This window comes from Ptychodera flava, unplaced genomic scaffold (assembly GCF_041260155.1).
Source record: "Ptychodera flava strain L36383 unplaced genomic scaffold, AS_Pfla_20210202 Scaffold_42__1_contigs__length_1331906_pilon, whole genome shotgun sequence".
In the NCBI taxonomy this organism is placed as follows: domain Eukaryota; kingdom Metazoa; phylum Hemichordata; class Enteropneusta; family Ptychoderidae; genus Ptychodera; species Ptychodera flava.
Genome location: NW_027248364.1, coordinates 502,967 through 519,181, shown reverse-complemented (window position 1 = coordinate 519,181; position 16,215 = coordinate 502,967). Strand labels below are relative to the sequence as shown.

Here is a 16,215-nt window from a genome sequence, read left to right as displayed (position 1 = left end):
ACTTCACTGTTCCACTTCTGAATGCCGCGACAGTCGATACGCGTATGCGGTACAGAAATGAGACAAATCTATTTTTAGTGTGCCAAAAAAGCCAGGGCTATTGTTCTTATGTAAATTTACGAAAAAAATTGTTACTTTTCTTTTGAACTCTTGACCCGTTTTCCGTGTCTGCAGCAGGTATATTTTGACAAGTAGGATGTCATGTTGCATGCGAATAAAATGCAATGTTGATGAACGTAATGCGTATTTATCGTAGGATACTGTATGCGTGTACGTAATGCCAGCTCGGTCTCGGGCGCAGAATTTCCGACGTTCGATCTCTCAGACGTCCGTTTTCTGCATTTGGGCTTTAAAGTGGTGAAAATACCCAAGTAGGACAACAAAGACACACAAAATGATATAATAGCAATAACCCCCTCCACAGTCGGGTATCCACTCGATTTTGGTACAAAGCGCTCCATATAGCACTCGCCTATCGGCTCGTGCTATATGTCGCGCATTGTACCAAAATCTTGTGTATACCCTCCTGCGGCGGAGGTTATTGCTTAATCAATTCTCTTCTTCTTGAAATGCCATATTAACAAGATATTTTGATCATTTATAACAGTCAGCCTTTGTTTTTCATATGTTCTTAAGTTGTATCAATATGTTACTCTTTGCAGGGATGAGTGTAAGTGGAGATGATACAGACAGAGCAGACCTAATCTTCATGGAATGAATTTGCTTAGCACGGATCACAACTAAACAATACATCCAACAGCACTTAGAAGATGGGTAAGCTGTCCATGATATGTATGTACACAGTTTAGTAATACATGCAAAATGATACAAAATGGTATTTATTTTAACAAAAAGAAAATAAAAGAAAAAAAAGCTTTACTATTCTGTATTTAGCCTTTTCAATAGTCCATAGGGCTGTAGTTCTCCCCAAATCTAAATTCATAGGCCTTGCCAGATGATTGTCAAAGAAATATTTATAAAAATTAACTACATTTCAACTCAACTCTGATCGATGTTTTCATATTTTTATACTAGAAGACTGCCTTGATTATGGACCTATGCTCTGGATTTTGGCACCAGCAAGTACAATAGTCATCACTGGAATATATTTCGTATTGAAAAGATATTTAAGAAAACAGGTAAGTATGTTTATATACCCATATTCTTTACAAAACAATTAGTTTAGAAATAAAGCAAGAGTTTATTAGTCTGTATTTTAAGTAGACGTTAGCTAACCTCAGTTGCTCTAAATACCTGAGGTCATTCGAAAATTTAAAAATCCTGAGTTAGTTGTTGAGCTGCTGTTCTTGTGATTGTACTTTTTGCTGACAATATTAGAATAGACATTTAGTCTTAAAATAGTTTCATATATGCTGGTCATTTATGTTTCTTGTAAAAAAACTACATTGGAACACTCAAACATGATCATATATAATGTTATACCTTTACAAAGTTCACTCGTAGTTATATTTCTGGAGCCAATAAATATAATTGCTGTCATTAAATTTGCGCTAACTTTAGGTTTAACATTAACAAACGGCACTTCCTAAACTTTAGCCAGAACGCCTTAACCCATTCGTCTCGAGTCGACTCGGGTCCGGTTGTGTCTTCTGGTATGCCTAACAGCTTGAACTGTTTGATATTTCAGGAGATGATGGTGAACTTAACCTAGTCAAAGTCGATCATGACATAAAAAGGAAATGATGCTGAAGAGATGCACATTGATGTAAGTGTAAGCAATCAATATGACCTTGGTTCCCACACAAAAGTGAACACAGCTAGCTGAACCTAATAAACAAACTAATGAAGCTCCCCAGAATTTGCAATATTATACATTATAGAAATAGTCCACCCAAAATGTAATCCGCTTTATACAGTTTTATATTTATGTCGTAAAAGCATTTATCATTACTTTTTGTACAGAAACAGCGATTTGTTGAAGTTATCTATGAAAATACATGTCAAAATCAGGCAATATGGAGACCTTTTTAGCCGACTGTGCGCGGCCATATTGTCTACTTCCCTCGCAAAGCATGCCGGTAGAAATACCCAGATGATGACGTAAAGTTTTCGTGTTTTGGTGCATTGGCTAGGGGGTCTGATCTAGGGAGTCTCATAAACAGCTTATGCCTGCCTGTAAGTATTACGGATGTACCAATAATCGTGGGCGAGATTTCGATAAGGCATTCTGCATGATTCGAAACCCGAAGTGAAAACACCGCCTCTAAAAATTGTTGCTGGTAAAGATTGCCACTGACATAAGTTTTCAAAATTATAAGTGCAGTGCATGTTTTTACGTATGCGAAGGCCGTTTCCAAGAGAAGGACTTCGTCGGCAGTTTGACGATCCACAATCAAAGTTGGATTAGGAAAATAATGCTGTTACCACAAAATTACACTGGAAAGCAATGCAATTTGGTGAAAAGAGGCATACAAGGGCGATTGTGGGAGAGACTCTCCATAAAGAAAAGAGGTTCATGGTTAATTAAATATTTATGATTTTTCTGAACCGCCGGAGAGTTTTGTTGAAATCATCTTTCTTACAAAAGTTTACTTATTATTCTTGTTATTTTGATGACATCGCATTGGTATTTAAGACATAATAAAGTTTGCGTGATCAGTTAAAATCAGAAAGTTCTATTTTTACTCGGGCATGTTCAACCAGCATCAACGCAACTAGCCTCCACGCGTCACGTCAACGGAAACGATCCATATGTTGAAATGCGTTATCTTGAACGAAAAATTGGTGCAAAAGAGTTCGAGAAAGAAGTAGATGCGTAGATGACAGCTTTCATTAATTTCGGAAAAAAATTCAGACAAGGCTTTTCTTCCTTTTAGAAAAAAATAGGCACGTCAAAGTTAACTTTATTATCGAGCATCCATGCTGTAAGTCAATGTTTCTACGATACCACGGCAGCGAATCATATTTTGGTGGTGACGAAAAAATAATGAGCAATTTTGCCACTTAATTGTAACTAAAAACAAGAAGCAGTAAGTGAAGTTCATTACTGTGTTGCTAGTGCGGATTTACAAGGGATTTCCCCACATATATTATCACACGGATTTCAATAAATTGTCCAAATTGAACCAACGTTTTATATAAGCACGCTACACACCGGTCGTACGACCATGTTGAATTGTAGTGAAACAAGGCTCTCTGTTGTGGGGTTCTAGAAATTTCCATGTAATTACGCAAAGATTAGAGTGCATTGTATCGTAATTCAAACACGCCACTCAACCTCAGCAGCACATATAATAACATCATTGAGCTAAAGCCTGAAAACTTTAAGTTCCAGAGTGGAAAAATGGAATCAGATACTCAATATATGTGATCGAAAATATTTAACGTTTCTCAGTCAGGCTATTCAGACACCGTTACTCTTGTAGCGTAGAGTAACCGTGATTCAGATTTGTTTTCTCAGAGCTGTTTCTCTCCATATTGCTATATAATAGTACATGACTTTTTAATTTTGCCATCTTCCCGCTCCCGATCTGTCGAAGGGTAGCTTATTTCATTCCCTTTTTTCTGTAATTTTTCTCTACGACCAGTCGCGAGGTCGTGGCTTTCAGGTTTATTTTGTCGGTCGTTTCTCTCCACAACCTGTCGCCCAGATGTTGCTGTAAAGTATTGAATTTTTCCGAAAAGTTTTCCCAATGACTGGTCGTGAAGTCGTAGCTTTCAGATTTTGACCATTCTCAATTATTTTTTTCCAAGATTGCACCAAGTTGACAGCAAGAAACGGCTACTCGGATTCGCGATCTCTTCCTAACTCCATGGCGGTTTCTAATTACCGGTAACTTACGTTTAAAGTTCAATGTGAGTTGTGAGAACAGGAAAATTTTAGTGTGTTTTATGACTGTACGTTGAAAGGATAAATAAAAAATTCATTTAGAACCCCTAGAACATGAAAGTGTGTTTGAAGTCTAATTTAATGTCCAGGAGAATATGAAAGTGTGTATGTATAATCGCAATCATACCAATCCATAATCCAATAACACTAGGTCAAAATTGTAAGACAATAGTTGTAAACATAGACACAAAACAGCACAGAACAGACAGTAAATAGACGGTACAAACAAAGTCAAATTCATGAAAGAAAGATATATGGACCTCTGGCCAAAAGACCAAGAAGTGATGTCAGGGTGTTTCGAAAATAGTAAGCGCATCCTGCCCCACATGTGGCACCCGCCATATATCAATCTGTAAGTCAGATAGGTAGTGGTCACTATAACTAAGGCCCAATGTCACCGATGCCATCAGTGATAATTACTGTTTGTTAGATGAGGGACACGCCTTTAGAGTCTGACAGCTGAGCTGTTTCTGTCGTTCGCTTTGTCTCTCCTCCCTCCCCATGGGGAACGGTCTGTGGAATTATCCTCTCATTCGTTCATTCTTTTTCTATATGTAACTAAAAACCTAAACTTTGAATTGACATTTTTCGATAACCATTCTTTGTTATAAAAAGAGTTATCTGTATTTTAAAACCAGCGTTGCAGTGGCTAAACATAAGGAGCAATGTCGTCATACGGTTCTCTTTGGGCGTTTGAAATCCAACATAGTTTTCAAATGATAACAGCTAGCTTGCAATGCTGATCAAAATGTTTTGCCATAAAATACAACCATTTGGGTCAGTTATATAGAGTTCGTTTCAGGCGATATTGAAGATGTGTTCAGCCACGGTGGAGGGACCGTAGTTCGGCTCCAAACATGGCCTCCCATAACGTTGTAACTTATAATGGAGCTACCAAAAGAGCCAGGCTTCTACAGCTTCCTTTGGTAACTGGTGGAGCCACGTGCCCTTCTTTTACTTCTGAATTTATCGATGTGTCCGTGTATTCGTCGGAAACACCAAGTTCGAAATCCTGGAGTTCAGTATTGCTGAATTCCGGTTCAAAGTCATAAGGTTGAGGCCAAAGTGTATCCATGGGGCAATAGCTCAATACAAACGTATGGTAGATCAGACCCCCTAGCGATACCCCTAACTTCCTCAACCAAACACGAAAATTTACGTCATCAAAAGTTAAGCCTCTCTGAGGAATTCCTATCGGTGGCGCTTCCATGTCGCGAAAATGGCGTCATACATATCAGTTAATAAAAGATTAAATTTTAGGAGAATAAACAGCACATTTTTCATCTTTTCATCGTAAATGTTACAAAAATAATCTTCTTCAACTTTTAAAAGCAAGTTGATATTTGGGTGGACTATCCCTTTAACTGGCGTCATACATAGGCAGTATGATGCTATCATAAAGCAAATGAAACAACAGACACATAAACCAAGTTTTAATTTTGCATTAACACTTTCAGGCTAAAGACACTGATCAGGAATCAAACAAAACAGTCACAGAAGAGCTGATACTTCGGGTTTTCAGACTGAAGAAGGACAATGTAAGTACTTGGGAAATCTCTTAACTTCCCATGCATAACAAATGATATTCAAATCAAAATAACACAAAATTAACATGGTGATCAGTGTTAATAATTGTCGGTTTGGGAGAGTTTGTGTCCTCTCTTATCTCATAATACCATTGTGATATTTTGCCACAATACTACCAACCCTGCTAGACATCAACAGTACTGTTTTGAATATCAATGAATGCATCATATGGCATATATCACAAAAAAATCTAACTTAGTAAATATTTTTCACTGAATTATCATTTCTATACAATCAAATAACATTTTGATGCCATGAAATGTTTATCATTTGTTATTTGTGTAAATCTGTACACTTTTGTTTCTGTCAGCCTTAAAGGATATCAAATCTAAATTTGAGATCAAAATGGCAATTCTAGAATCTCAACTGAACGAGGCGAAGGAAGAGAAGGCTAATTTGGAAAAGATATGTACGGAACTGACACAGAAGTTAGAGAGCACTAAGCAGTCATTGGTCAGTCAACGTATTGAGAACAGTGCAAAGCAGAAGACATTACAGTCTGAACTTGAAGAGAAAAAGACACTGATCAATGGACTTCAGGATAAAGTGGGAGAATTAGAACATAAATTGGAACTCTCTGGACAGAGGAACCATGGAGAGAAAGGTATAGGCAAAGTTTTCTTCGACTTTAAGTGTCAAAATAATAAGAAAGACATTTGAGAGACCGTTTATACTTATGTTAATAATTGTTCGATTTGATTACTCCCCTAAATGCCAGAAAGGGTGTCATGGAAATATGAAATGACCGGATAAAATAAAGGAAATAGAAATAAACCTGAAAAAACGGTAGCATAACAGCTAATAAAGATACAATATAAAAAACATGTGTAGTACATTTGCTCAAATATATGGTCCTGTAGGACCTGCAGTATAACGCCATTAAGCATACTCTATAGCCTATAAAACTTGTCTGGCAGTTATTCCCCAAGCCATAAGGGAAGATAATTAGCATATGACATGCAATTTACACTCATTGCGGAACTTTATTTCTGTATTGGCAATGAAAGAAGTTACATTGAAAAAATACGGTTCTACTTCAGCGTTGAGACAAATGTTTCCACAATGCTGTTTAATTCATCTCAGAAAGCATTTAAAATTGCTGCAAAAATTCACTGTAGTAAGTATGTGATTATCTTTGAATCAAATGGAATTTCTGTCTATGGATGATCCCATCAAAACTCTATCAATATTAATCTTTTCTAGTCTGTGGTCAAAGTCATGTTTTATACTTAGCGCTCTCAGTTCACGCCATTAAAAAGCTACAATATGATACCTTAGCTTTCGATGTTGAAACCCTTGAAGTTCATTTTCATGGTTACGGAAATGCGATCCATACTCGATGTGTATGAAGGGATTGTATACTGTCACTTCGAAAAGTTCTCAATACTATTCGCACTCGGACGCCTAATAAGCTACATGCAGAAAGTTGAATACCACGCTTTTAAAGCCTAGTTAACAAGTGCCAAGATGCGTCAAATTTTAGTTTAAATACTTGTAAAGGCAAAAATATAGCTTTTAAGAGGGGCATACAACTCATATGAGATATAAATATCTGAAAATAATGACAAATCTCCTTATCAGAAAAGATAGCTCAACAGTCTGTTAAGTTTCAGTTGTGTAAAGGGGAACCACAAATATACCGTTTATTAATGTTTTCAATATCTCTATGCCAGTCTGTTTTGAATTTTACTCCCTTAGCATAAATGATAAAATTACACGGTTCTTATATAAGAATGCTCTTTGGGCACAGCACAATTGTTTACATAAACAGAATTATGGGTTTTCTTTATGAGGTATTGGTGATTTTCTAGGGATTTTCTCCACATTCTGGTTGTCAAATTAACCACTAGTAGCATTTTACAAAATGACTTAAGTTATTCTATTTTCAGTTCCCTACCATTTGGAGTATTAATTTTAACATCGAAGTGTAATATTATTGTATTTCTTGCATATGTGTATTTCATGCATTTAATGTTGGTCATCTCCCGCATTCTAAAACACACAATAACATATTTTTAAGTATGGCTTCTCGGGCTATCTAGCAATAGTGAGGATATTGTCATAAAAACTCCTATTTATGTGAAATAAAGTAGGCCTATGGGTCCTGTTGGTTGATCAGCAATGGTAAGTTTTACCATTCTCTGTGAAATGGAAAATGCCTCAAACAATTTCTGAGTTCTTCAGCGGATGACATCTTGGCCGGGTGATACAACAGTCCTAATGCTTTCACTGACATGGGCTAAAGCATAAGTGTAGCGTCCTCAACTAATACTTAGTGATCCAATAACACTATTGAGGATTATTGATCGTTCCTGATAATTTTGCTGCTTTATATCTGAGGAACAAGCGAAATTAGTGTTATTTTAAGAAAGCAATTCTTCGCTGGACGACTTTTCTTCGTCCTCGTTCAATCCTTGAATTTAATTGGTAGATTTTCTTTGCTACAACCATTTATGAGGTTTGAGAAATCACGTAGGGGCATAAGATTTCACTGCCCTGCTCGTCCAGTCGGAGAAGCTCAGGGAACCGCAAAACAAAAGTGATTGAAGATAGCTCGTACAACATAACAATCATCAAAACTTGACTGATATTACACATTTTAAAGATGTTTTCGATATTTGCATTATGTGATCCAATAAAATTTATATACTACTATATATTACCCGAAAGTGATATGAAAATTACGTTCGCGAACCCAGGGTCAACCATTGGTCAACATTTTTGGGACGGTTATCTTTACGCACGCACTCACAGACTTCCTCTTTTGCAGTTATTGAAGCACCCTTTTGAAGACAGCGCGTCTTGGTTCATACAGTCAAAAATTTACAGTTGCTTTAACATAACACCATTACAAAACATTACTGGAAATTTGCGTGGCTTTCTCATTTTTATTTTTTGACTAAGTGATTAGTTTTATTTATTTTCGCAATAAATTTCGTTTCAAAAGAAAATTGCTGAGTTCACAGTTTTGTTGGTTTACTCACACATAACAAATTGGGGGCTTGTCCGGGGTACGAACATTTTGAGCCGTTTGACAATATTGTGCCAGCCTTTTCCAAACTACTGTATATTATGAGCTCACCGAAATTTAATCATCGCGGAATTCAAACCAGACAAATTTATGGAGGACGTTGATCAGCAGGACACATTTGATTCCATAGGAAATCAGTTTCACTGGCCAGTTTCCTTAAATTAGAAGTTAAAAGATCTTTGCGCAAGTAAGAAATACAGTACACTATTGTTAAATAGAATGGTTATTTTAGGCCACTTTGAGGAATCCATCTTGCATGATTATAAGCCTGAGTTTACCTTTGAGCTCCGAAAATTAGAATTAGAAATGCAGGCAGATATAGAACTTAAGAAATTTGCATTAGAAAAGGAAAAATTAAAAATAGAATTAGATATGGAAGAAAGAGAGTAAAGGGTAATGAAAGGAAGAAAGACAGAGAGAGAAACATAAATAGGGAAAAGAAAGGGAAAGAGAATTAGAAGAACATCGACTACAGTTACACATGAAACGTTTAGAACTTGAATATACAGGAAAATTCTCTTCTTCCGACAATTTTGATTCACTAAGCATTTCAGGTTAGTACCCCCTTTCAAGAAAAGGATGTTGACCAATATTTCCTTCATTTTGAGAAAATTGCCCAGAGTCGGTCTTGGCCTAACAAGTCCTTGTCTATGCTTTTGTAGAGTGCTTTGGTGAGCAAAACCAGAGAAATTTACATTTAGTTGTCAGTATAGCAGGCTTCAGATAATGATTTTGTGAAGGGATTGATTCTCAAGGGCCTTGAGTTGGTGTCTGAAGCCTACCGTCAGAAATGTAGGGATTGTGAGAAGGCGAAGGATCAAACTTATGTCGAATTCGCTCGAACAAAGGAACAACTGTTTGATTGTTGGTGTTCTTCTGAAAAGGTCAGTCAGAATTACGAAAATTACGACAGCTTGTTTTGATTGAGGAATTTAAGAGGTGCATTCGGAGTGACATCAAGACGTTTATCAAGAACAAAAGGCAGATACATTGGAGGTCGCTGTACGTTTGGCCGGTGATTATTCATTGACCCATAAATCTTAATTTTCAGCAAACCATTCCTGTCCTTTTCATATAGAAACAATGCAGGGAAATTTAACTACTCCTTTTCATCCAAGAATTTTTCAAAGGAGAGTAGAAAATCAAAGGACAACACAGTTCACAGAATTACACTCCAACGTCATCAGATACCATGTCTCAATCTCCTTTTGTCAAGCAGTTTGGCACACTATCTCGTATGATTGTAAAACAGATGGCCATGAAATGTCAGGTTTTCTAAAGTTGAAAATAAAACGTAAAGTCAAATGGTCAAAGTGGATCTAAGCCTACCGGCTTTATTTCTTGATCATCTTAATTATATTCTAATAATATTTTCAGTACATGTTCTGAGGCTAAACTCTTTTTACCCCAATTAATGAGGTCAAGTTAAATTCTTCTCAAGATAGCATTATGGCTATTTTCGAACCATTCAAACACAATGTTTTATATAACTTTCGAGTGATTTGTCTTCCGCTACCCGTGTCAAAATTTTAAGAGATACCAGGGCTTCCCGGTCTCTTTTGTTGGCAGACACCCTGCCGTTTTCTGAAAAGTCATTTTCATGTTCTAATGTTCTCATTAAGGGAATAGATTGTAATGACTACATTCCTGTTGTTCTCTATAATATTGTAACGGATTATCTGAAAATAGGCCCAAAGTGCCAACCTTTAGAGGACTAAAAGTTTCCTCTAGTTAATGGTAGCGTAACCATGGCAATGGCGAGCCTAGATGGCGATGAACCGGACCGTCACAAACCGTAGTTCGATATATGGACCATGTACATGATGGAACGCGCACCGAGATTTGGCTGGTAGCACAAGTCACAAGGCAGACCGGCGTGCTCGAGCAACCCGCTCACTGAACAACTATGAAAACCTGAAATAGCACGACTAGTTTAACAACCAAGACAATAATACCTCACCGAGGCTAACACGAGATGTTCGCACAAATCGTGGAACAGGTTTAAACCGAAATAAAAGGGAAACAACGGTTAGGCAAAAGTTCAGCTCAGCACAGCTTTGAACACGATGTTCACTGCACGACAGCAGGTCTAGAAGTCCGCAAAAGTCAGGGGGTGTCGGGATATTACAAGTTTTCCCACGTGATCTAAGTCCCGCCCTGATATGGAGCCGACAGGTCTTATTGTGCTCTCAAATACAGGGTTTCCGAACCTGAGATTCAGGAAAAAGTTGCATTTTCTGAGCCAGCGGAGCAAGAGCAGTGTAACAGGTTACTGACCCTTAAGTTCCGCAACAACTCCCCCCGACCAGACCTGTGCATGTCCTCATACACAGAATGTCGACGATCTTAACAACAACCAACAGAAAATGGCTGTAATGAACCGTCCTTCGACTTAACCGAGGGTATGTAGCCCTCCTGTCATGTCAAATAAAAGAAGTCTAAGAGGAAATTGTCATGTAAAAGATAACAGAATCAGCTATCTGTGGATACCACATACTTGTTCAAGGGAAAGTTGTCGTTCTGTTTGTCGCATTGTCAAAGGAGTAGCAATTTTGAGACGAGGTGTTACGCCCACCAGGAGTTAACTACCCTATTGCACAATCTAATTAAGAATTCTTCTCATCACAAAGGGAAATGATAGAGTGAAAGAAAGAGTCAATGATAGGTTCAGGTATTCCAACGGGTCTTTGTACCCATATTTTATACCGCCCACAACCACTCAAAGACACGCGAGAAAAGAAGCTAGGCCTTCTGGTATACAAGGTGCAGATCTCCTTACTCTGCTCAATACCACCTAGTATTCAAGAAAAGGATGCTCCAGGTCAATTGCAATATCTAGCAATTCTTACCGACTCTGGAAACGAGGAAGAAGAAAATAAAGACTTTAAATGATCGCACTTAATACTATTTTTTTCCTTTGTTTTGATAATTTTTTTGTGATTTTTTTTGCCTTTTTTGTGTTTTCATTGTTTTCTCTGTCATTAGTCGGAAGGAAACTCATAAACGATGATCTCTCATCAAACAGTCACCACGAAACGTGACTAAATACCGTGAACCTTGCCGTTCACTTTGTGCAACTATATAAAAAGTTACACGTCCGGTAGTCTAACATGAACTTATCCATTCATGACATGCGTGTCCTTTACTACACCACAATATTGGCTAACCTACGCAGGGGCGCCGGACCCTGAAAAGAGAGACTACCCTTCTCCTTGGCTACGTACTTTAGATGTTATCATTTCGTGATCGAATCAACTTGTCAATTCTTTCCAAACTTGACTCACGGCCTTTGACAGTCTTCCAAAGCCATTATGGTTAATTTGCTTCCTAGCTCTCGTAGGATATCTGTTAGGTTGATCTTTAATTTTGTTTTTCTCAGTGAAATCTTCAGCAATCCTTGTATCACCATTGTCACATTGTTCTACTTCTAAAATGTCAGCATCTCCCTGATTTTCCTCTAAACAGACTGAATCATCACTACATTTAATTTGGCCTTTGCCAACATTGTCGACATCTGTTGTTTCTGGTTCTGAACTGATATCAAGGGGAACATCTGGTTTCAGATTAGATTCAGTAGATATATCAGACTGACCCTTCATCTCTACAGCATCACTATTCTCAGTAACAGTGTTATCTGCATCACAGGATGGGGTGATAGTTTTGTTACCCAGATCAGGTTTTGCTTGATCGTGGTCAGAGGGTTTACCAACTTGTACACGTTCATCGATAGGTAGAATCTTAACTTTATCTAACCAGCCGTTCAGAGGCTCTCCCTGATAACGCTTTAGTTTCTCGTAGTGGACAATTTTCGGCTTACTTTTAGGGCTGTACTGAATTCTGTACACCAAGTCAGACAATTTGCCTATTACCAAATATGGTCCTTCATAAGCCAATTGCAGTTTAGGTGAATACCCCTTTTTCCTTCTTTCATCTTTCAGCCAAACAAAGTCCCCTACATTGTGGCAGCTTTTTGTCGCAAAACGGTCATACATCTTTTTCTGTCTCCTGGCTGTACTTGTAAGCTGTGACCGTGCATGCTCGTGGGCTATTTCTATTCTCTCTCTCAAGTTAGAAACGTAGTCAGTTCCTTGATCATTGTCATGTAGTTTCAGAGGCGTAATCGCCATATCCAATGGGTAATACAATTCCCTGCCAAACATTAGCATATTAGGAGTTTCGCCAGTAGCAGGATGGACGCTACTGCGATATGCAAATGTTGCTAGACTAAGGTGCTCATCCCAGTCGGTTTGATGTTTTTGTGGGTCCATATAGGATTTAATGTATTGGACCAATGTACGATTAAATCATTCCACTTGGCCGTCACTCTGTGGATGACGAGGGGTTGTGCAGGTTTTGTGTACCCCTAACAGTTCACATACCTCCTTAAAAACGTTAGAAACAAAGTTTCGGCCGAGGTCACTATGGCATTCCAAGGGCATGCCAAATCTACTGAGAAAATTGTCTAACAATGCTTTTGCAACAGTAATTGCTTCCTCATTAGGTATGGGGTAGGCCTCCATCCATTTTGAGAAATAATCACCCACTACTAAAATCTTGGTATTTCCCTTATCAGATATATGGAAAGGGCCAACTACGTCGATAGCGATTCTCTCCATCGGGGCACCTACTACGTATGTTTTGAGTGGGTCACGTTTTTGCCCTGTCGCTGACTTAGCTTTTGCACAAATGTCACATACCCGAACATGAGCACGGACGTCCACTGACATCCCGTACCAATAGTATTTGAGTCGAACCTTTGCAAGAGTGTGTCCCATACCGCCATGTCCACTGAAGTGACTTTCATGGAAGGTTTTCAATACCAACCCAATATAAACTTGGGTAAAACAACTAGCCAGCGAAATTAATTTCCATCATCAGCCTCCCACAATTTATACAGAATACCGTCATGAACTCTGAGCTGGTCGTACTGAGACCAGTAACTTTTCAGCGCAGGTGACTTATGAGAAATGTCTTCCCATGAGGGTCGCGGATGACCTCCTTCAACCAATCGAAATATTGGTCCTATACTGAGATCGTCCAATTGACATTTTCTCAAGTCTTCTCGAGACCAGCGAGGTTCATGGTTTATCACTGTATCACTGTTTAAACTGAACTCAGCCTCCTGCTGTCTATCACCAACAGCTGGCTGTTTTGTGGATTTCTGGTGCACCTTTCCTTTCCCAAATTGAGGGCGTCCCCCCATGGAAAGACACCGGTTAGCCATTTCATCCGGAATTTTTTTTGCACCACCGTTGAGGCATCATCACTCTCATGATTATCATCAGACGGAAATGCTTGTATGACTGACATATGATTTGTTGACCAACAGAAGTCTGTCACTATTTCGCTTCCTACATTATCGTCACTACTTGCCTGATTCACTCTATGGTGTTCCCTTCCACACTGTTTGCATTGAATGACCGGGATGCGACTCAACGCATCAGCGTTCTGGTGTTTATTACCTGGTCTATGAACAACCTTGAATTTATATTGACCCAAAACCTCAAGCCATCTTGCCAACTGTCCTTCAGGATTCTTAAATCTCAACAACCAGACCCGTGAAGCGTGGTCAGTTCTGATTGTGAATGGCCTGCCAATGAGATAATGTTTGAAATACTTTACGTAATTTACAACAGCCAAAACTTCTTTTCTGGTCACACAGTAGTTGTTCTCAGCTTTATTTAGAGCACGACTAGCGTAGGCGATGGGTTGTTCCACCCCTTCAATTTCTTGGGATAACACGGCCCCAATACCGATTGCACTCGCATCTGTGTCTAAAATAAACTGTCCCCCTTCTGATGGAAAGGCTAGCACCGGGGCTGATGTTAGTAATTCCTTTATTTCGTCAAATGCAGCCTGACATTCAGGAGTCCAAACAAATACTGCATGTTTTTGAGTAAGCTCGTTCAAAGGCTTTGCAATGCTTGCAAAATTTCTGATGAAACGCCGGTAATATGATGCCAGCCCGAAGAAACTGCGCACTTCAGACACATTGCTAGGCACAGGCCATCTCTTGATGGATGTTATTTTCTTTTGATCTGTTGATACTCCCATTTCGGAAATCATGTGTCAGAAGTCAACCTTAACAGCAAAGAGGATGCACTTTTTGGCCTTTAATTTCAAACCAGCTTTTCTCAACCTATCAAACACTATCTGTAATCTTTCCAATTCCTCCTGAACAGAAGATCCGTACACTATGATGTCATCGATGTATAACAGTAGGATCTCCCACTGCAATCCATGAAAAACCTTTTCAACGAGTTTTTCAAATGTCCCCGGACTTCCACACAATCCCATGGGCATTGAAGTCCATTGTAAAAGCCTGCCTGATGGTGTAACTATGGCAGATTTTTCCCGACTGTCCTTTTCTAACTCTACCTGGTAGAATCCCTGATTTAGATCTAAACAGCTGAAAATCCTTGCCCCTCCCAGACTTTCAAGATTATCCTGAATTCGGGGTATTGGCTGAGCATTGCAAAGTGTGATAGCATTGAGACATGTATAGTCACAGACTAGTCGAAATGACCCGCCTTTTTTACCCACTAATAGACAAGGACTAGACCACGCACTTTCCGATTCTTCTAACAATCCCTTATCCACAAAATTCTGAATTTGTCTATCTATTTCCTTCTTTTTCCAGTGAGGTGCCCTATATGGACGAGACTTGATGGGAACTTCAGAAGTTGTAAGGATATGGTGTTTTACAATATCAGTCTTTCCCGTATCCATGCTATCCTTACTAAACACATCCGAATTCTTAACAAGCAAATCGTACACTTGTTTCTTTTGTTCATCAGAAGTAAGATTTACAATGCTTCGCTCATACAGATCTTTAACATGCTCTGGCATTTTCTCACACAGTGGCTGCTCTTGCGGTCAGTGGCGCTGTTTTACCGGTAATCTGCTCATTTGGAATTGTGTTTTTATCCATTTTCAATAGACCAACACATTGTCCCTTTTTCACCTCTATGTCCTGGCTACTAAGATTCATTACTCTAACTGCATGGAGATTACTCCCTGGCTTGCTTAGACAATGGGCACCCATCAACCCAGTTTCCCCGACAAAACTTGGTGTTACCATAGCAATGACCTCAGATTGCTTAGATTCAAAATCATCACATTTATCAGACACCCTTTGACCTCTGTATAAATGAAAACCCACTTGCCCAACTCGTGGCTTTTTGTGCATTCGAGCTAACAGTATAGCCTCATGCCCGGCTGGAATAGACTGTGGCCAATTAGCCTGTAACCGGTAGCAAAAAGGTTTCAAATCTTCGTGTGTTGTTTCAAGTATCTGGTAATTGATGGTCACTTTCCCTTTTCGCAAATCAAGTTGACAATCAATTTTCGCAGTACGTCCATACCTATGATGCCAGCAGATCCACCCAATATCTCTGCCACCAGAATCTCTCTTTAGTACCGATCTTAATTTTTACTAGAATTTCACTGAGTAATGAAACGTTTGACCTGTCAGCCTGTGTAAGGTAATTGCCATAATCAATCAGTCGGGACGCTCTTTTTCGGGAATGAGGTAGAAAAATTCCTTAGCAACTATTGTATTTGTACATCCCGTGTCGATTAAGCATTTTTGGGTGACATTCTGTATAGTTACATCAATCAAAAGCAGTTGAATCAATCCCGCACGTGGACTTGACAAACTTTCCTCAATCGTAATCTGATGACCTTGACCTGTGACCTCATGATGTTCTGTAGTTTTGATTTCCGCATTATTGTCAGTGTTTTGTTC

The 16,215-nt window shown here is 38.8% G+C and overlaps 1 protein-coding gene across 1 annotated transcript; it reads right to left on the bottom strand.

Annotated features, from left to right (window-relative positions):
- Positions 1-11,719: 11,719 nt before the first annotated feature.
- Positions 11,720-12,736, bottom strand: LOC139128050 (uncharacterized). Its single transcript, XM_070693912.1, has one exon. It carries the CDS (start codon positions 12,734-12,736, stop codon positions 11,720-11,722), a length of 1,017 nt encoding a protein of 338 aa, XP_070550013.1.
- Positions 12,737-16,215: the final 3,479 nt, after the last annotated feature.